At 40.3% G+C, this 21,331-nt stretch overlaps 2 protein-coding genes across 3 annotated transcripts in view; both read right to left on the bottom strand.

Moving 5' to 3' along the window:
• Positions 1-2,036: 2,036 nt before the first annotated feature.
• Positions 2,037-3,870, bottom strand: LOC131246970 (AT-hook motif nuclear-localized protein 16-like). The gene has a single exon (XM_058247423.1). It carries the CDS (start codon positions 2,787-2,789, stop codon positions 2,037-2,039), a length of 753 nt encoding a protein of 250 aa, XP_058103406.1. The 5' UTR covers positions 2,790-3,870.
• A 142-nt stretch (positions 3,871-4,012) lies between these two features.
• The window catches only part of LOC131245644 (actin cytoskeleton-regulatory complex protein PAN1-like), a 28,633-nt gene continuing 11,314 nt past the window's right edge, over positions 4,013-21,331 (bottom strand). The window contains exons 6-10 of one of the 2 annotated variants that reach the window (XM_058245232.1): positions 20,212-20,494; positions 19,886-20,135; positions 6,024-6,185; positions 4,772-5,257; positions 4,013-4,682 (exon numbers count right to left, since the gene is read on the bottom strand). In XM_058245232.1, the coding sequence (XP_058101215.1) occupies positions 4,404-4,682; positions 4,772-5,257; positions 6,024-6,185; positions 19,886-20,135; positions 20,212-20,494 (1,460 nt within the window). In that variant the 3' untranslated portion in view covers positions 4,013-4,403. Of the gene's footprint in view, positions 4,683-4,771; positions 5,258-6,023; positions 6,186-19,885; positions 20,136-20,211; positions 20,516-21,331 lie in introns of both variants that reach the window. The other variant, XM_058245231.1, reaches the window with a different exon arrangement.

The raw sequence follows: 21,331 nt of genomic DNA on the forward strand, positions 1-21,331 counted from the left end.
TCTAGCGGCTCTCGCTACAGTACCTTAGGAGTAAAAGTGATTTTTCTACAACCTTAGGTTATATAACTGTGATCATCTTAGTTCCGATTTAGCTGATCACACCTGCCTCGATTGTCTATTCCCATAGGCGCATTATATATTTATCATTTTCCTTTTGCTTATTCATTTGGTTGTCTCATGACTTATCGATTGTAATGCGCGTCATTCCCAATTGTTAATGAAATCATCAATATTTTCCTTTTTTAAAAATTTGTATGTGTATTTTCATTCCTTTGAGAAGTGTTTTGAACTTAAAGTATTGGTTTTTAGAAAAAAAACATAAATAAATAAATAAATATGTAGACTTTTGCGGTCAGGTCCTTATCCTTACCTCGGTGGTAAACTCTTAGGAGTTTCAACACGAGGTTTGGGGTTCGAGTACCCATAGGTGGTGAAATCCCACTACGGTGTGAGTGTGGGGATATGTGTGTGTGGATGGGTGCGGGGTGCGTTAAAAAATTAAAATTTAAAATTTTAAATTTAAAAAAAAAAAAAACCAACCATACACTCACGTCTATTGTCACAAAACAAAAGGAACTCATTTAAATGATAAGACGTAGTCCTATGTACCTTGAATATATCGAAGTAGCCACATCACGGCCTTCCAATGTTACTTGCTAGGGTTAGACATGTATTTGTTAACAACACACACCGCATGTGAAATATCTGGTCTTATACAGACCATGGGAAATATCCGGTTTTGTACGAACTATGCAATACATTAAGCTACCAACTACACTCGAATAAGACACACGAGATAAAACTTATTTTTCTTCCTCTGTTTCAGGACATTGTCAAGAATAAAGCTTAAAATGAGCCGCGTAGGGAACGTCAACCCCCTCCACCATTTTCAAATTGAACAACTGTACCTTCAAATACAAACTATTTTCAAGAGACTTTTTCGCATATATGTTCTCTAACTTTACCCATGTATCCTTTGTAGTCTCCTTTCCTATAACATTATAGAAGACCTCATCTATTAGACACAATTAGATAAATATATTAGCTTCATTATCTAACTTGTTCTATTCTGCTTCAGACACAATTTTCACTTTCCAATAAGAGCTTTGTCCAATCCTTGCTAAATTAAGATATTGTTCATCTTAACTTTTCATTATTCAAAATTACTTTTATCGAAATATTTTTGTACATTGAACTTCATATTAGATGTCATTGATACCTTGCTTTCAGATTTGATCTACTTCCCAATGTTAGATCTGATATCACTTGTTGAGAACCGCGGAAATACACAATGACAAATCAAGCAAAGTACACACAACCACACAAAGCGACAAGTAATGCACTATGAAAGCAGAAATTATAAAAAATAGTCTTACCGATTCAAACAAGCCTCGAATCTCCTTCCTTAAACCATAGCTATGCCCTTGAACCCTTAGGAACATTTTAGAAAGCCCTAATACACCTCCTTAGTACCCTAATCCCAATAACACCCGATATATATACTATCACAACAGGAATAAGATACAACTTACGCACTTCTGCGCACATCTTCTTTATGACCTTCTATGGCTTCAATACCCCATCGAGGATCCGTCGATTGTATCGAATTCCTTCAATGCCATTAAGTAGCAATACCAAAACGTTCTAGCAACTAACATGGATTTTATGAATTTTCTCGATAGGATCGAGCATCTATTCAATGGCATCAACAAACCCTGCTACTGACAGATTTAACACATCAACAACAACAAATATTAGTAGTTGAGAGGAACTTGACCTGTTATCTCAGTCTCTAATTTTTTCAATTCCACTCTCTCTCTCTCTCTCTCTCTCTCTCTCTCCAGTGAGATCAACAGAATACATTAAAAATGTGTTTCAAACCTTTTCAAAGATGATTTTTGGAGTAACGTAGAAAATCGTCAAAAACAAAAGAAAGAGATGCATGCTCGTATTGAAGTAATATTAAGGGAAAACGAAAAACAAAAAAACAACAAAAAAACAAAAAAAAAAACAAAAGATGATTAGTCTCACTAATCCTAGCTCTTAGTAAGCTGGCAGCCCAGTGCCCACGAGTAAAGCTCCGGAGGCAGTCCGTACATGTTCAACACCTCAAGATGATGATGGTGACTTGGGTGATGTTGATAATGCGAGCCAACCTCACCTTCATCCATCGGAAGGCGGTCGAACGTGGCATTCACGAATGTTGCGGCCATGATCACCACAGGTCCCGAAGCGATAAGTGACCCCACGATTCCACCGCCGATTACTTGCCCCTGCGCACCCGCCAAGTAGATCGTGAAGCCTGTGACCCCAGGTGGAGCCGGCGGAGGTAGGAAAGAACCCATCAGTGAAAGTATCTCGAACTGTCCATCAAGTGTAACAATGGTGCCGGAAGGACCCAATTGCCGCAGGCTCACTTTCGTTACACACCCACTCCCACTAAGTATACAGACACCGCATTGTTTTCTCCTTGCAAAGTTGGCTATGCCCTCCACAACATCGCACCCAGACCTCACCTCCACAGCATGGGCCTCAAGAGCATTGCCGCTATCACGGCTGACAATGATAGGTGGTTTCAGCTTCTTCTTAGAGCCAGCAGGCCGGCCTCGTGGCCGCCGGTTGGACTCTACCTCTGCCATCACAGCCGACACCGGCACTGCTGCTGTCAGGGTGGGTACTAGTAATGTTCTTGCATCAAAACATGACATGTGGTTATTGTTCTTGGAATCTCCATTCAAATCACTCATCTTGGATCCAGCAGTTGGGGTTCCTAGATCTTGGTTGGCCATTCATGCAATTCTTGTACCCCTTTTATTGGATTCCGAAAAAAGAGTTCTTGTTGTAACAGACTACTAGGAATGAGAGTTTAGGTAGGAGATTTGTGTCCATAGAAGGTATGAGAAAAATAAATAAATAAATAAATAAATCATCAAAAGAATAATTGAAGATTAGGAGATGGTTAAGTTAAACCAATCTTTTAGGTCTACAGTAGAATAATGTGGACGCTTCCTAACCTTCAACAGATTCTACTCTCATGTTATTTTCCTTTCCCAACCGATACCCAATTCATCATTTGAAAAAAAAAAAAAAAAACACAAATTAAAAGAAAGCAATCAAAAGCTTCCTAAGTGAGAGAATGACTCAAAAGTAGATAGAATATCCAAAGTAATCCAAAGAACCTCTACTTGAGTGTCTTGGAAGGAAATTCTAGCCATCCAAACTAAGCCAAAGAACCTTTACTGGAGTGTCTTGCAAGGAAATTCAAGCCATGAAAATACGGTTAGGTGACTATGAACACATTGTGTAATGGATGGATGGTGCTATGGTTAAATTCTTTGAAAGAAATGGTGATTGCATCTTTGGTGTACTGCAGAAACATTCTGTTGTAAACATCCAGGCTGCATTTGGATGCACAAGAGAATTGAATTACAAAGGTTCAGATTAACAGAGGAAATAATAAATTTTTATGAAGTATCAAGGAATTCATTACAAGGAGATGGGCTTCAAATTGCATTTTGGTTTCTTTCAGATCCATCTTGAAAGCATCATAATCACGGGCCTTGATATAGATGTAAGAGACTGATTGGATTGGTGAAAATCAAAGAATAACTGAAGAAATGAAATGCACTTTCCTCAGATTAGACATGAGAAGGCTTCCCTTCTTTGCGAAAGATTTGAGGATTGGAAAATCAGTTTCCCTCTTCACAAATTTCCTCTATAAAACGGCATTACCTTTTCCACTCTCAGACCTATTGATGAAGAAACCTTCCGCTCTTCCACAGTTTTTCCTCAGATGGGAGGTTTTCCTTTCCCCATATACTTTTGGTTTCCACCAATCCAATCAGGCCCAGGAAATCGCCATTGGTGATTTCCACTTTATTCAGCCAGCAATGGCAATTCCATTTGAGAGTAAACTGGTCAGAATAACAGGGATGCATTGCTAAACAAGCACGAGGGTACAACGAAAAAAGAAAAAAGGACCTCAATACCAAGTCACTAGTCTGGCCAGAAATGGAAAACAACCGTGGTTGGATAATTTTAAAATGGAAAACTACTACAGTTAGATAATTTAGATTTAACTGTTACAGAGGCGACAATCCAAGAGAGGATTTTCTCGCTTAGAAGAAGAAGAAAAAAAAAAACTAAACTCAAATTAGTCACACGTGCGCCTAAGTTGAAACAAACCCAACGGTTGAGAGTAGGATACAATCTCAAGGCACAGGGCAGCAGCTAGCCAAGTTCTCTTTAGTATGTACAGCTGATCAGACCCGAACACTGCAACACTATAAATAATTTTTATCCAACCGTAACAATGCCCTGAACCGGCAACCGTAATGATGCACTGAACCGGCTGCTTGAACTCACTACAACACCCTGAAAAGCCAGGAGACACTCGGAGCCAATCAGTAACTGTGCTGCCAGATCTGGTGTGACTGCTGAGACGGGGGACCCTGTGAGGAACTTAGGGTCCCATCGTTGGGAGCTTGCTGATGCTCCTGCGAAACACCTGCCTGAGAATGGTAGAAATTTGGGTACCCAAGGGCTCCATAATGCGAGGGCTGCTGACCTTGCCGGAACCCACTCTGCTGATTCTGTCCCTGAAGACTATAATATGTGCTCGCAGGAACAGCCGACATGGTTCTGGAACCTGGCCCATGGACCCACATAGCGGGGCCTTCATTCTGGCGATGAAGTACAAAATGGTTAGAAATAATCAAGAAAACCCAATCCACTTAGAGACAAACCTTGTTGGTGGAATGGCCACTATTACCTGCTGAAGAGAGAGAAAATGGTTGCTGTCTTTGTACTGAGAGCTTAAGACATCTTCATAGCCAATTGTAGTGCTTGGAGGGGTGGTAGAAGGATTCAGCATATAGCTCCCTGGAAGGTTAGTGGAACTTCCTAAGCCCCCATATCCAGAAGCGACAGCAGCAGACTGGGGTAAACTGCTCACAGAAACGCTGTTTTTATACTGTGGGAGTGAATACTTTATGCCACCGCTGTGTACTGCTGCTGGAGATTGATGGAAAGCACTGTTCCCCGCATATGCTTGCTGAAAGGCAGATGGCATATATGCGTAGCTCGGAGGCAGGAACGGGTAGCTAACCATGTTGGTAAAATGCCCCAAAGGAAGAGTTGGCTGGGAATATGCATGGACGGGAAGATGTTGAGGATGTGTGGGGCCTGTTGGAATGTTGGTGCTGGGCAAGGTCTGCGGGGCTGGCTGAGGTGTGGAGAAGACACCCGGTTTCACAGACTGCATGTGACAGAAGATTATGGAATAGTATAATTGATAATGGCTTCATAGGGTCAGTAAGTTTCAAATCTTAACTGAAAAGATTGGAAGTCAGGCCACGGTTCACCGGGTGCCTGAGCCAAGTATGATTGCATCAATTAGAGAAGCCCCTCAGGTCAACATGGAATCATACGATCCTTGACCTGAGGATATCCACAGCATACTTAAGATTATTTTCAGTTTGTATGAGTGGGGTGCATGACTCAGCAATCCAGGCCATAGATCTGTCACATATAACATGAATGAACCATGCCCCAAAAATAATCTTGATAAGATGATCATCAACTTACAATATGTGCCTGCAAAAAGATGGTAAATAACAAATTTACAGAAACCATCGTGATTCAACTGAAAAAATCCCAACTGATGGCTAGAATCGTACAGGTCCAGGAGACTTTTGGAACATGGTCCATCCAACTGTCCAGATTCAACTGAGAAGTCCTCATTGGTAGCTAGGATCATCGCAGTCCGGGAGAGTTGAATGTGGTCCATCCAAAGCAGATTCTGCTGGACCTACAGTCTGGATAACTGAACCATGGGCAACCCGAGCTATACATAATCTTTGTGGCAAGATTACGAGATGCCTGTAGATAAATAGCCCTGGACTGCTGACGTTGTTAACTATTGTTCTGAACTTGTCAAATTTACAGTTCCTGCAACTTGGCTAACCTATAGTAGAGCAAAGTTACTGATTTTCAACATCTACTACACAGTTCTGGAAGCATACCTCTGGCATTGAAATGGTTGGACCGCTAATTGAAGACATTGCACTGCTATATTTTGTGGGCATTGATTGTGTTGCGAGGAAAGGTGAGTTGGCAAGATCAGATTCTCGCACGGGTTGAACAGATGATGCCAATAAATTACTTGGTAAAGAATTTGTATATGCCTGTTCCACACAGTCATGAATTTCAGGAGTCGCATTCAAAATATGAATCCAGTTCTTGCAAGAGGATAATGTTTGCAAATAGAGCTTCAGTAACATGCATGAAACATTAAACTGTCACACACCAAAAAAAAAATGTACTACTGCATAACTAAATATTTATTAGGGCTGCAACCTGAGTTAAGGTGAGGTCGGGTAAGGTTGTCAGGGTCTCTGGTTGAGTTAGGGCTGGAAAACTCCCAACCCTATTTGAAATCAGGATGGTTTCAGGTTGAGGAAATTTGGATCGGCTTAGGTCAGGTTGAGAATAATCACATGCATCTGGGTCGAGTTGGGTCAGTTTAGGGTCTGAGTAAAGAGGATTTTGGGTGGGCTTTAGTAGCTCACCCAAAGATATCCAACCTATAATGTACTAAAGGTGAACTCTTCAACAATAATAATAATAATCATAACAATGTACTAAAGGAGAGGGAAAAAGGATTAAGGTGCGAACCTAATCTCTGACTGTGAATGGGGGGTGGGGGAGAGATGCCCATGGACATGGGTTGGGCCCAATAACAAATAATTTACAATTTTCTCCTCTTATTCAACTCTGTTCAGCATCCTCTATGCAACTGTTTCAACACTCCCCCTCAAACTGAAGCATATATATTAAACATGCCCAGCTTGTTGCTAATCAGTGTATCAAATAGCGTTCGTAGCGTAGCGGTAGCGTACGCTACGTAGCGTAGCGTAGCGATTTCGCTACGTAGCATCAGAAATAGCGTTTTTCCCCTGTAGCGCAGGTAGCGTACGCTACGGGTATGTAGCATGTAGCGCAGGTAGCGTACGCTACCTGTTTTGTATTTTTTTTTTTTGTTTTTCCAGTGCAGGAAACAGTGGTGAACTCACACCACAAGCAAACTTAAGTTAAAAAACCTAATTCTAAAGGGCTTCCACCCCCAAACTGCAGCAGCCGACGCAGCTGCTCTCCCCACCCTTGCATTTGGAGACCCAAAATCTTCTCACAGAGCAGATCCGACGCTGCCGACGCTGATTCTCTCCCCACCCTTCAATGTTGTGGTCGAAAGACAGCTGCCAGGCGCAAACCGACGCTATTGACGTTGCTCCTCCCCACTTTTCAATCGTGAGTTGGGAAAACTACTTCCAGAGGCAAACCGATCGCTGTGGAGCTTCAATATTTACAGTTTTCAGCGATTCAATCTCATCTTGAGACAAAAATAGGTACGCTCCTTCCTTTTTTTCTGTTTCTTTTTTTCTTCTTCTCCTCTTCCTTCTTCTCCTTCTTCCTCTTCTTCTTCTTCTTCTTGTTCTTCACGGACTGCTGCGGTTGCGGTCGCAGCTGCGGATTCTTCCTCCTCTCTCTCTCTCTCTCTCTCTCTCTCTCTCTCTCTCTCTCTCTCTCTCTCTCTCTCTCTCTTTTCTTTCGGTTTCCCCCTCCTTTTTCATTTCCGGCATCGAAAATGGAATAGACTGACAGCCACGCACTTATTATTTTTATTTTTTTTTGTGTTCTGCGGTGCACGTTGAACAGTGCACTTGCACTATTTTGTTACACGGTTCCCTGTAATGTTTATTTTCCATCTAACCTGTTAATTAGGTCACACTGACATGGATGAAGGGAAAACACACATGTCAGCTTGATCTAATACTTTTGTAGCCCCCAATAAATTTTTAATGGTGGATGTTTAATTATTGTTGTTTCTTATGACGCGGTCCACCCGAGCTTTGGATTTGCCTCATTTTCGGGCTCATGCCCTAAAATTATTTGGCAAAATGGATGGACGGTGTGGATATAACACATTTATCACGATGGGGCCCAAAAAACTTTGACACTTGTGTGCTACACTTCACAATCCGAGTCCCGCCTAATTCGGGCCCTTAAAAAATTGTACACGAGACATGTATTAACTTAAAAATAATAAGACCTTATCCATCAACTTCTTACTATTTAATATTTATCATATATATATATATATATATATATATATATATTAAAATTAAAAAATAGAAGTATTGTGTAGCTTACGCTACACGCTACGCTATTTTGCTACACGCTACGGAGGGTTAAACGCTACGCAACACGCTACCGCTATTTAAAACACTGTTGCTAATAAACAATCCTTGTGAATGTGGCAAATGCTTGATGAATATGTCAGCTAATTGAGCCTTTGATGGAACATATTGTGTGTGAACTTCTTTGGATCTAATAAAGTGGCAGTCCACCTCTACATGCTTCATTAATTCATGAAAAACTGGATTATTGGCTGTGGAGCGGGAATTCAGTCAGGTCATGACCGTGGGGCCCACCTTGACATGTGTTGTATATCCATGCCATCCATCCGTTTTTCTGACTCATTTTAGGACGTGGACCGAAGCAGATCCAAATCTTAGGTGGACCATACCACAGGAAACAATGGTGATTGACTATTAAAAACTTCTTGTGGGCTACTAAAGTTTTGGATCAAGTTGATAATTGTATTTGCCTTTCATCCAAGTCTATTTGCCTTACTAATATAGAAGTGATCATACCCACAACAGCTCACAAACAGCATGACCCATGGCCTTGTATTATGCTCCAATGCTTGACTTGTTGACAACTATCTATTTCTTGCTTTTCCAGGTTACTAGGTTCCCTCCAACAAAGGTGGAGTATACAGATGTAGACTTTCTATCTGTGACGAAACTTGCCCAATCAGCATTAGTCTAGGATTCAATTTTGAGGTGCCCATGAGATTAAGAAGACCTTGCCTAGGAGAATTCTTCAAATACCAAAGAAAGCAGATGATGGCTGCCCAATGTTGGACCTTTGGTTGATGCATAAATCTACTCATTACTCCAACTACGAATGAGATATCAAGTTAGGGGTGTACACGAACCGAGCTAGCTCGGTTAGCTCGCTCGACTCGACTTGAAAAAGCTTGATTCGACTCGGTTCGAAGCTGAGTTCAAGCTGATTTTTTGAGCTCGAAAATGAGTTCGAGCCGCGTTCGAGCTGGCCCCAGCTCGACTCAACTCGGATTGAACCCAGCTCGAATCGAACTCAGATCGAACCAGTTCGGTGACTCGGTTACTTTGATATTGATGTTGCTCACCAAATGTTTGATGAAATGACTCAACGAAGTGTGGCTGGTTGCGTGGCTGGTGGCAAGGAAGGTATGTACATGAAATAAATACCCTTTTTCTTGGTTTTTATGTTGCTTAGAAGGTGTTTGATAAAATACCTGCAAAACCATTGCTGTTATTTCCCATACAGTGGGATTTTGAAGGTGCAGTCTAGGTGTTTGTGGAAATGCTGCACAGACGAACTCAACTCGATCTTGGCTCGAACTGGCCCAAGCTGCTGACCGAACGAAGTCGAGCTAGCCAGTCAGGCTCGAGGACCAAGCCGAGTTCGAGCTCAGGTCAGCTAGTGGTGAAGCCGAGTCGAGCTGAGGCCAGCTCGACTCGGTTCAACTCGATGTACACCCCTATATCTAGTCGAATAACGATCAGTGTTTTAAATATCGACGACATCGGCCGATATATCCCATAATATATCTTGTATCCCACCAGTGCAATACGAAACGCACAAGTAGCGCGATATATCCCAAATGTTCGATCTAGTAAGCATTTTCAAATTTTGATCCTTTTATTTTCTATAAATAATGTTAAATTAGTGTCAAATTGTTACAAATCCATGATTTTTCATCTTTTACATGAAAAATCATGGATTGGGAGCTTCAATTTCGAGATTTAGAGTAGATGGGCTAAGTTGCGGAAAATTGAAAAAAAAATAAAATTTCTCAATTTCTCGCAAATCGTTTGTAATCTGTGTCCAAGCATCAAATCAAACATGTATATAACCTAATTTAGTGATTCTTCTTTTGCTTTTGAATGTATTGCTTATGTTTCCACACATCTTCTTACATATAAATATATGAATAGACATTGAACATACTTGCATCAATTCAGTTACTTGCATCAATTCAGTTAGAAACCAAATAGATCAGGACCCCATACAAAGAAAACCTATTATGTGTACTTGTTTTTTGTAATGTTTTGATTTATAAGTGTTTATTGATGTCTTTTTTAACAATCACCGAAAAATTCAACCAATTTCCCTATGTTTCCCCATGTTTCTAACAACAGCGATACATTACACGATACAACCGATATATCCCATGCGATAACCGATAAATATCCGTATCCCAAGAATGTGATATGTAACATGATACCGATATTTCGAACATTCATAACGGTCAAATAAATCAGTTTTCCAACTAGACTTTTGTACCTTCTGGGTTTTCGAATGGTTCACCTTGATCGTCTAAAAGCTTCTTGTTTGGATCCATTGGAGTGTCACATGATGTGCACGGTGCACCCCAGCCATCTAGTTTCTTTTAATAAGTCCAACGCATTTTCTCTGAGACAAGTTTATCCCTACAGCTGACCGAGCCACTTCAATCTCTAGGAAATGCCTTGGGGATTCAAGATCCTTGGTCTGGAATTGTACCTTGATGTATTGCTTGACTTCAGTTATAACATCTTCATCATTGCCTGTGATGATTATATCTTCTACATTGACAGCCAACACCACCATTCCCATGGATGTCTACTTTACAAACACTAAGCGGTCCACATGACATCAGTGAAAGCCAAATTCCCCAAGAACTCAGCTAAACTTCCTGAACCATGCCCTTGGAGACTGCTTCAGATCACAGATGGCCTTCTTGAGTTTGCAAATTTTTCCATTCTCCCTTAAGCAACCAACCTAGGAGGTTGCTCCATGTAAACTTCTTCAACCAGCTCACCGTTTAAAAATGCATTTTTGACATCCAACTAATATAACAACAGAGATCTATTGCCATAGAAATCAACACTCGAATAGAGTTTAGCTTAGCAACCGGTGAAAAAGTTTCTTCTTAGTCCAGGTATAGTATTTGAGCATAGCCTTTTGTCACCAATCTTGCTTTTAGACATTCAATCGAGTCATCAAGTAGGTATTTTATAGAGAAAACTCACCGACATCCACAAAGTCTTTGGCAAGGGGACTAGTTTCTAAGTGTTAGTCCAGTGCATAGCAGCAAGTTGTCTTCCAGAGCTGTTAGCTCACAATTCATCTTCTAGAGCTCTCCGCCACCCAAGGCAAGCTAATGCCTCATAATAGGATGTGGAAATGACCACCTTAGACAGGGACATGGCAAAGATACGGGCATATGGAAGCAGGAGCTGGTATGAAATAAAATTAAAAATTGGGCGAAGGGTACACGAGTGAATACTTTTATGAAGAGCTATTAAGATGTCTATTTCTCAACATGGTGGAGGATTTTCAAGAGCCACTTCCAAGGGAGTTGGTGGCAGAAGTGAACTGGAGACCATCGGAATGGGCCTAGAAGGTGGCGTCAACTTGTCCAGATTTGGGGACGGGTCTCTGGTGGAGAAACACAAGCAAAGTGATCTGTGTATAATGGCTCCCCAAGTAGGAGGTGCGATGAAGAATGGCTAATCTTCAAAAAAGATCACATCTGTACTAACAATAATCCAATTTTTTAATTGATCAAAGCACCTATACCCTTTCTAAGTGCGAGAGTATCCTCAGAAAGCACATTTGGTAGCATAAGCATTAAGTTTATCAAGACCAAGATGTAGGGTATGAACAAACACAGTGCAACCAAATACTCGTGCAGGTAGAGGAAATGGTGAGGCTGTGGGAAATAAATGAGAAAATCGAGTTTTTCCATGAAGAATGGAGGAAGACATCCAATTATTGAGATGACATGCTGCAAGTATGGTAAAACTTTCGAAGCATTTAGGAACGTGAATATGAGTAAGAAGAGATCTTCCAACTTCCAACAAATGTCTATTTTTCTTTTTGGCAACTCCATTCTATTGAGTATAGGCACAAGAGGCCTAATGGGTAATGCCAACGGAAGTTAAGAGATCTTGGAAGGAGGTGGAGAGGTGCTCAAGTGCATTATCAGAGCTATGCATTTAAATTCTGTGTTAAACTATGTATGAATCTCAGAACGAAAGACTTTAAACATTTCAAGTACTTTTGAGCGATCTTTCATCATAAATACCCATGTCATTCTTGAACAATCATCAATAAATATAACAAAATATTTGAATCATGAAGATTAGGTATTCTAATGGAACTTCAAACATCAATATGAACCAAATCAAATGAAGATAAACTTTACTTATCAAGACGGAGCAAAAAGGTAATTCTATTGTGTTTGGCCTATTGACATGCTTCACATTTGATAGAAGAAACACATTATAAGAAAGGAACAAGCATTTTCAAGGAAGCCAACGAGGGGTGACCAAACCAAGCATGCCATTGTAATGGGGTGGCGTTGACACTGAGAGCGACTTGAATAATTTGAGGTTCCAAGTAGTATAATCCATGCAATTCACACACCCACCAATTATCTCTTTTGTTTTGACGTCTTGAAACACATAATAGGACGGATAAAAGGTGACAGAGCAATGTAATGTATTGGTTAGTTTACTCACAGATCGTAGGCTAAGAGGATAGTCAAGCACATATAAAACTGAGGGTAGGGTAATGTGAGTACTAGCTAAGGCTACTCCCCGACCAAGGACTTTAGACAAGTATCCATTAGACAGGGAGACTGGGGAGCCAGGAACTAAAGTATGGTATACCCCTATCATATGGTCGGTGGCCCAAGTCGATTACCCAAGGTGACAACCCTGAGGAGGCAGCAAGAGCATTACCTGCTGTGACAAGCAGGGCCAAGGAAGTGGAGAAAGGGGTGGTCCCAATATTCCGCACAGGGATTTTCTTGCACATGTTTTGTTGACCAGTCATATGAGCAAGAAACTGATGATGACTGCAGTTGTCAAGAGCAATGCAGCAACACCAATCCAGACAATGGGCCACTAGTCCAAATGAGGATTCAAACGAGAGCAAGGCAGCAACCAATTGGTCCACAGCACGGATGTTGTGCACACGATCACAATCTAGGCCACGATAGGAGTGCCTCAAAAAAAAAAAAAAAAAATCAACCAGATTAAACGGTCCCAGCACCTGCACTGGCCCAAATATGATGGCCCATAGCGATGGTCCAACAATACTGATGGACGGTCTCAGTAGCAACGCCGACAGTAGTCTCTCACCAGTGATTTTAGGCCCTTAAAAAAGGTCAGCAGCGGGTTTGAATGTAGGGTGTAATATGCAATATGAAACTAGGCCACGGCCACATACTTCTTAAATGTAGCAATGTCTGATCACAACCCAACACTAATCATTGTGAAGATGGGCCCACATTGTTGATCAGAGTGCCTGATGCTGAGCGTCTGATCAACAAACAACACTGATCACAATGCTTGATGCAATGTGAAGGTGGGCCACAGTGAAAGACTCATGATCACAGTCTGATGGTTATTGGAGACGAAAACAGTAATGATCCAAGCAGCAATGATTAAAAGCAGTTCCACAGTGGCAGATGAACGGTGCTAGATCACTTGGTCAAAAGCAATTTCAAACAACAATGATCCAAAACTGGATCTGAACAACAATGACCGATGACGAACTGCAGACCCAAACAGCAACAGTTGATCAATCGAACAAGTAGAGAAAACGGCAATCTAAACCAACAAGCAGAAAGTTGGCTATTAGCAAATCAACGATCAACACAATCAGTGATGATTTGCATGGACCCCACTGGTCCAACACATTCCAAAGATATCCCAACCGGATCTTACAGACTCCACCACAAGCAACGAGATGGTCAGTAATTGTGCACAAACAACAAAAAGGAATGCATGCTGAAGATAATCAGATATGAAGATAACAATCAGTAACGTAGAGATCCCAACTGGATCTTTGATAACGTCCAATGCAACATCAATCAGCATTGAATAGAAAGATCAACAACAATTCAAAACACACTGAAGATATCCAGCTCCAGCTTATGAAGACACCAATGGCCGAATCCTTCAATTGTTCGAATGTGACAAAGAACCCGGAATTGAATTAAAATTTTCAGAAACCACAAATAGATCCACAAAATCAAAAGAAAAGTTGACATGTGAAGCGATCGATGCATTAACGTTGGATATGCATTTGAATTCACCAATGGATCAATTGATGGATTCATTAATAGTGGCAATCAAATTGATAGACATGCAAATAGGTCTCAACACACAACTGAAGTACCTTTGCAAAAGATGACTGCAGAACGAAAAAGGAGGCAAATGTTTCAGGATCCACGAAGAACTTTAAACTCACAACAAACAAGTTGGCACCCACGAAAGCGCAAGCGAAAGAGACATCATTTACAGTGGACTCCAACAGCTTAGGGTTGCACCATTAGCTTCCACCAAAGAAGAAGAAGATTCATCATAGTAGTATATAAGTCCAAAGGTTGAGATTGGTTTCCAACATGAGGACAAGTTCTATCAAAGCCGGATAGAAGATGTAGGCACCTAGGCTCACGATCCACCACAAGGCCCAACATGTGCTTATTTTGGATTGTTTATTTATAGCTTTGGGCCCTAAATATCAAGATTTGCAAATTACCATTTGTGGAAAATATTGAGGCTGATTTAGAGATGTGATTGAACATATGGGGAAATGTGATTGAAGATTTACAGAATTATTTCTTAGATTTGCTTCTACTATTATTAGGCTTTTACCATCTTAGGTAGATCAGATTTATTTGAAATCAATATCTGAGTTTGGGGGATTCTCATTGAAGATTCATTTAGGATCTAAGGGTGGGGGATTGGAGGTAGGCATTCAAAATTTTTCTAAGTGTGATTTTTTTCTCAAGTATTGTATGAAGAAGTTTGATATTAATAAGTATTTCTCCCTCTCTGCTCAAATATTTTTGTAGGTGCTCTTGTCCATTTCTTTGCAATTTGGGTGTCAAGATCTCATTGACTCGATAACCGGGTTGCACCACGTCATCTACCATCCGATCCACGACTGGAAAATGGACAATCTATTTTTATTCTATGAAAGGCTTGATCATCAAAAATCGTATGGAGCTCGCCTTGGATTGCCCATCTATTACAATCCCAATGGTTTAATAGCCTAACTTGACACATTCCATCAACCTTAGGGCTTTTGGCGTATTGGTCAAGTTCTTAATAATTGGTATCAGAGCCAACACCACATCCTATGTTCGAGCCACGAAAGGGGGACCTGTAAAAAGGGTAACCTGGACTAGAGTGAAAGCCATCACAATGTGGAGAAAGCTACCTAGATAACTAGGGTGCAAGTACAACTACCATGAGTAGAGGGCTAATTGGACAGCCAGAGTGTAACACTACTTGAAAAGGAAGCCAGAGTGAGTGCCTCCACGAACTTCAGTTGCGAAGCGTGGAGGAATGTTACGATTCTAATGGTTTAAGAGCTTAGTTTGCCACGTTCCATCAGTCATGGGGTTTTTAGCATATTGGTTTGGTTCTTAACACCATCCCTCATAAAAATCACTTGCTATGATGATGCTAATTTTGATCATTGGATGACGGCAAGTGGAAGGTCCATCTTTTAATATTAGAAAAGTTCTTATCATTAATTTGGACCATCAATCATGTGGGCCCACTTTTGATTGGGCATGCCTCCAAAGTGCAACAACCATGAGTGGAAAGGGCTACTTGAAAAGGAAGCCAGAGTGAGTGCCTCCACGAACTTCAGTTGCGAAGCGTGGAGGAATGCTAAGATTCTAATGGTTTAAGAGCTTAGCTTGCCACGTTCCATCAGTCATGGGGTTTTTAGCATATTGGTTAGGTTCTTAACACCATCCCTCATAAAAATCCTTGCTATGATGATGCTAATTTTCGATCATTGGATGACGGCAAGTGGAAGGTCCATCTTTTAATATTAGAAAAGTTCTTATGATTAATTTGGACCATCAATCATGAGGGCCCACTTTTGATTGGGCATGCCTCCTGAAAGTCATTTTGGTCGCATCATCCTAAGCATCCAATTAGTTATTAGGAAACGGACAATCCATATTATTGTGTACTAGAAACAGCTTAACCAGTATATCATGTGGGACCTACCTTTAATTGCCTCTCCCTCCCAAATATCACTTTAATCTTATGAACCTAAACACCCAACTAATGGATGGGAAATGGACTCTCCATAAAGGTTTGATCAACTGTCTGGACTGTCCATCATGTTGGGCATACCTCTAAGCTTGGGAAATGGAAAGTCCAGAAAAGGTTTGATAAACTATCTAGACTATCCATCATGTTGGACCTACCTATAAGCTTGGACATAGAATAAAGAGATTTGTGTTGAAGTGGTGTGAGAGAGAAGCATGTGGAGGAGAATGTCTATGTTTTTTTTTTCCCTAGCTTCTCATGGTTATTATTTTGCCAGCTAAAAGCTGGGGAAATAGTTCTCAAGAGAATCTGTTAAAATGGGGCCTATGGGAAATGAAAAACCAGGAAAGGGACATTGCCAAACATATTTTCTTCGGACAAGCTGGGAATTTTGTTTCCAGACACAACAAAATCACAGAATCCAAACAGACCCTCACATGCCCTGAGGGTCTGTTTGGATTCAATGAAATATAAGAAATGCCAATTCCAAGGAAATAGCATTTTCGTTGTTTGTTTTTGTAAATTTTCCATTTTCCTCCAATTTATGGAAAATGCACCATTTTCATTTCCTTATTCGTGCTCAAGAAACGTGATTTCCATGAAATTGAGGAATAGGAGAGGAAATGACTCTCCACAAAGTGCCCCACCAAACACATGCCACCAACTATCTTCATGTGCCCCAAATGTGCAATTGTTCATCTCACAAGTACCAATGTGCAACATGTGCCACCATCCATCTTAAAGGACCGTACATGCACCAATGTGCCACTGTACTGCATCTGCAACATGTGCCACTGTGTTGCACGTGCAACATGTGCCATCATTAGCTTCAAGAGACCCACATCTGCCAATGTGCCACACATGTTGTAGTGCCAATGTACCACATGTACCGCCCTCCCATCTTCAAGAGCTCCATGTTTGCCACATGCACCCATGCATTTTATGGGGAACATGTGCCACCATCTTCAAGCATCCCATATGGTCAATGTGCTACATGCGCAACCCTCTGTCTTAAAGCACCCCACATGTGTCGCCTTCCATCTTCAAGCACCCCACATGTGCCAACATAATACATGTACAACATGTGCCACCATCCATCTTCAAGCAGCCCACGTTTGCCACAATGCTACACCTGCCAATCTGTCACGTGCAATGTTTTAAAATGGCACAAGTGATCCCATGCGACCCAAGGGCGCTGTGTGCTTATGTGATGACACAGCCCCCAAAAACATTTTTTTTAATAAAAAAAGGGAAATTTTAAGGAAAATGAAATTTTATGTAAAAAGACTACAAGTGTAGGGAATTGTTTTTATAGTTTTTTTAGACTATTAGACTAACTAGTCAACTAACAACTACTTCAATGAATGCATATACTAAAAAATGTGAAAAAACAACTTACAAATTTTATTGAGGTCATTTTATGAGAGAATGAGAGTAATAGATATAAGAGAGAGAGAGAGAGAGAGAGAGAGCTAAAGAGACTAGAGAGTTTAAAATATGAGCGCATTAGAGTCAACGTAAGAGAGTTTCAGATATGAGAGTATTAGAGTCAAAGTAAGAGAGTTTCAGATATGAGAGTATTAAAGTTAAGAGAGTAAGAGAGTTGTAAAAGTAGAGGGGTGGGAGTGCCTATTTATAGGCAAATAGTAAGAGAAAATGAAGCAAAAAATAAGCCATAACAGTCAGAAATCTAACCATTGGGAAGTTATGCCATCACATATTGTGTATGCGATGGCATAACCACATAATTACGGCGTATGGCGTATGCGGTCACATGCTTCTCTATGCGACCGCAAACGCCCTAACGGCACAATAACTGCATATGCCACCATGGCATATGCGATCCACTGTTCCAAAATGGCATGTGTATTGGAATAAGCACTTATGCCATCGCATATGACAACACTGATCACATGTGACAATGCAACACATGCCACAATCCATATTCAACACTACACGTGCCTCCTGTTTTTAAGTAAAATTTTCATGCAAAATTCCTTTTTTCCAAACAACAAATTTGAAAATTGAGGAATATTTTCCCGGAAAATCTTGTTGAAAAACAAGGAAAATGGCTTTTCCTTCCTCACAGTTTCCTAGAAACACTGTTTCTCTTCCTTTTGTTTTTCCATGAATCCAAACAAGCCCTGAAGGAAAATGCACCAAAGAAATGTCTAGTATCACGCTTCAATGAAACAGGAAAATCAGAAATATCAGTACTATAGCTAAATCTAGACTTTACGTGAGGATTCAATTCCTTCTCTAATTTCATTGTCCAAGATGCATGAATTCTATAGAAAAGGAAGTCTCAAAAACTAAAAATTCAACGATGATACAGACATGGTCCAAGCATTACACATCTGCATAAAAATGTACATTGGATACTAGATGCAGTTCAACCAATAAAATTCTGAGATAGCCATAGAAATGAGAAGATGATTATTCACTAAACAACAATGGTAAAACTTCTGAATTCCAGAAAACAGAGTTCAATCAAACTCTAGATTGAACCTTCCTTTGGTCGTGATATCATGAAGTGATAACAAACAGAATGCATGGTGATTTTGTCAATCCACAGATTGGCGTTTATGAAGTAGCAGACCCCAATTAGTTGGATAAAGCTTGGATGATGATGAGGCTTAGATGATGACGATGATTGTTGGTGTTTATGAACTAAATGGTCCAGATGAGATCTCTATAACATTTTTTGTTATTCATACAAACAACCTACTTGAGAAAGCTAAATATTAACTGATACTACAAGCAATATTGAGAGTTCTATTGCAACACATTGCTCCTAAATTAAATGCTTGCTCACACCATACGTTGCATACTATGCAGCATGTCAGAACTTGAATTTTTTAGGTTTGTAAATAATATTATTGTCAAGAATGCTCTTTGTATTTTGAAGAGGACTTGGGTTTGTAGTTTACATGAAAATAGGTCAAATAAACAATTTGATCTATATGTTTGTTGAACCTATCATGGATTGCTATTGATTCTAGAGAATCACTTGTGCTGGGAAATTTAACCATCTCATACATGGCTTGGAAAAAGGATGACTATAGAAAATAAGGCCAAATAAAGGATGGGTTGGATAATCTGATCAGTGCAATTTTTGCACAATAGCCCATGAAATGTGTTTTAGACTTAAGGGACAGTTCCGATTGGTCGATTTGACTGTCCGAGTGAACCAATGCAGATAGGAGCACTATAACTTACCATGCTCCGAGAGAAGTGGAGCATCTGTCATTTATTATGTTCTTTTTCACAAGTTATGTTAAAACTACAAAAACAAGTCCTCTTAAAATTACAAAGCATGTTCTTGACAAAAAAATTACAGAACATAGAATCAGCCAGTACTGACATACACAGAGGGGGAGTTCAACGCTAAACATACTTATTAGCATGTACCAGCAAACAAATAATGGTCATTAGTCACCATAATTTCCCCACCAAATCTTGCTTAAAACATTAAGTTCATGGTGAAGGCACTACACTTGATTTTAACTGGTATGTGTTTGTGAATATGGAACTCATGTGTTCATGGATACGGGTAGAGGTATTCTTGTTCTCAAGGAAAATAACTTAGCAAGGACTACAACTCTACCAAGGTTATAAAAGATAAGCTGGTATAACATTACCATTACACTTGAAAATGGAGCAAGATTCTGCATCTGAGGGTTTGTATGAGGGTAGGAGTATGCTGCAGCATTTGCCTGTGTGGCATTTTCAAATGAATAACCAGCTACAGATGGAAATGGGTACTGATGCCCATGTGTCGCTTCTACAGGGTTATCATGTTTTACAACCTCAGGTTGTGAAGACGAAGGTGAATCCACATTCTCATTTGAGGCAGGTCTCAGTTGCTCATTGCCATAGTACTCAGGATTTCTGCCACAATGAAACATCAAAACATCACAAGACATCCACATAAGTCCAATTGCAATGTGAATGACGATGGCCACACCTGGTATCTGAGGATTCAACGGGAGGAGCATCTGCTACAGATGGTTCCTCCAAGTTACTCTTCAGGGCCTTTGATGCAAATGATCCGGAAAATGTAGGATTGAGACCAGATCCAAAGCTACCAAAGCTCAAATGCGAGAAGTCCGCAGTTGGGACCTGCAGATGATCTGGAATTATGACTGCAGGGCTACCCTCTGCAGCACGTGCACCTACTTCTCCTTTCTGTAAACTTAGTTGCTGTAAGCTTGCAGCAGCTGATGATACTGTGACACCAACATCTTCAACTGAAGAAGGTACAGGATAATCTGGAACAGATAAGTGTGAGCTTCCCCAATTCGTGGAAAGAAATCAATGGACTTCCACAGTTAAGAGAAAAGAAAACATTCAATGGTTACCACGTGATGATGATACAAATTGTTTACAAATCCTTAAACTACAAGCTAGGTTCAAATGATACCCAACATATCATAGAAAAGGTACCATCTTTTGTGCATATTTTCACAAGTGTTGGATACTCGGTCGATGTTCATGTGCTGGTTGGAAGCTTTGTCATCTAGGTTCTCTTCTTGAACTTACAAATGCAAGTCAAAATGATCTTACCAGTCTAAAGCTAGTCAGATAAACATTTACATGCCATAAGATTTACAACAATAAATCACCAAAATGTAGCGTAGCAGCGGAACATATATGACAATTGGGGTTTCAAAGATTCCTATGCTTTTTTGGGAACAATGTAACAATCGATGAGCACTGATTCAGAGTAATCATCACCAAGGTTCTAAACTCCAGAGGCACCTACTCCGATTTGGCTAGTCAACTTACAGATTCAGAACTCATCCAAAATTCCAAATAATCATGCGTGGAGAACAGACAGAAAAAACAGATATTTAGAACACAGTTTTTAGCGGTCAATATATTCTCCCACTCCACAATACAGATTGATGAGAAATGAATCAGCAGGACAGACTACCCGAGACACACCGTACATGTATACAGGTTTTAGCACTCAATAGTCAATATAAACTCTTAGACACACTACCCAAGGCATGTCATTGTGGGTGATTCTAGTTCAAATGCATGGCAGATACAAATATTCCAACGGTTCTCTACAATAAAATTAA

Source organism: Magnolia sinica, chromosome 5 (assembly GCF_029962835.1).
Source record: "Magnolia sinica isolate HGM2019 chromosome 5, MsV1, whole genome shotgun sequence".
NCBI lineage: Eukaryota > Viridiplantae > Streptophyta > Magnoliopsida > Magnoliales > Magnoliaceae > Magnolia > Magnolia sinica.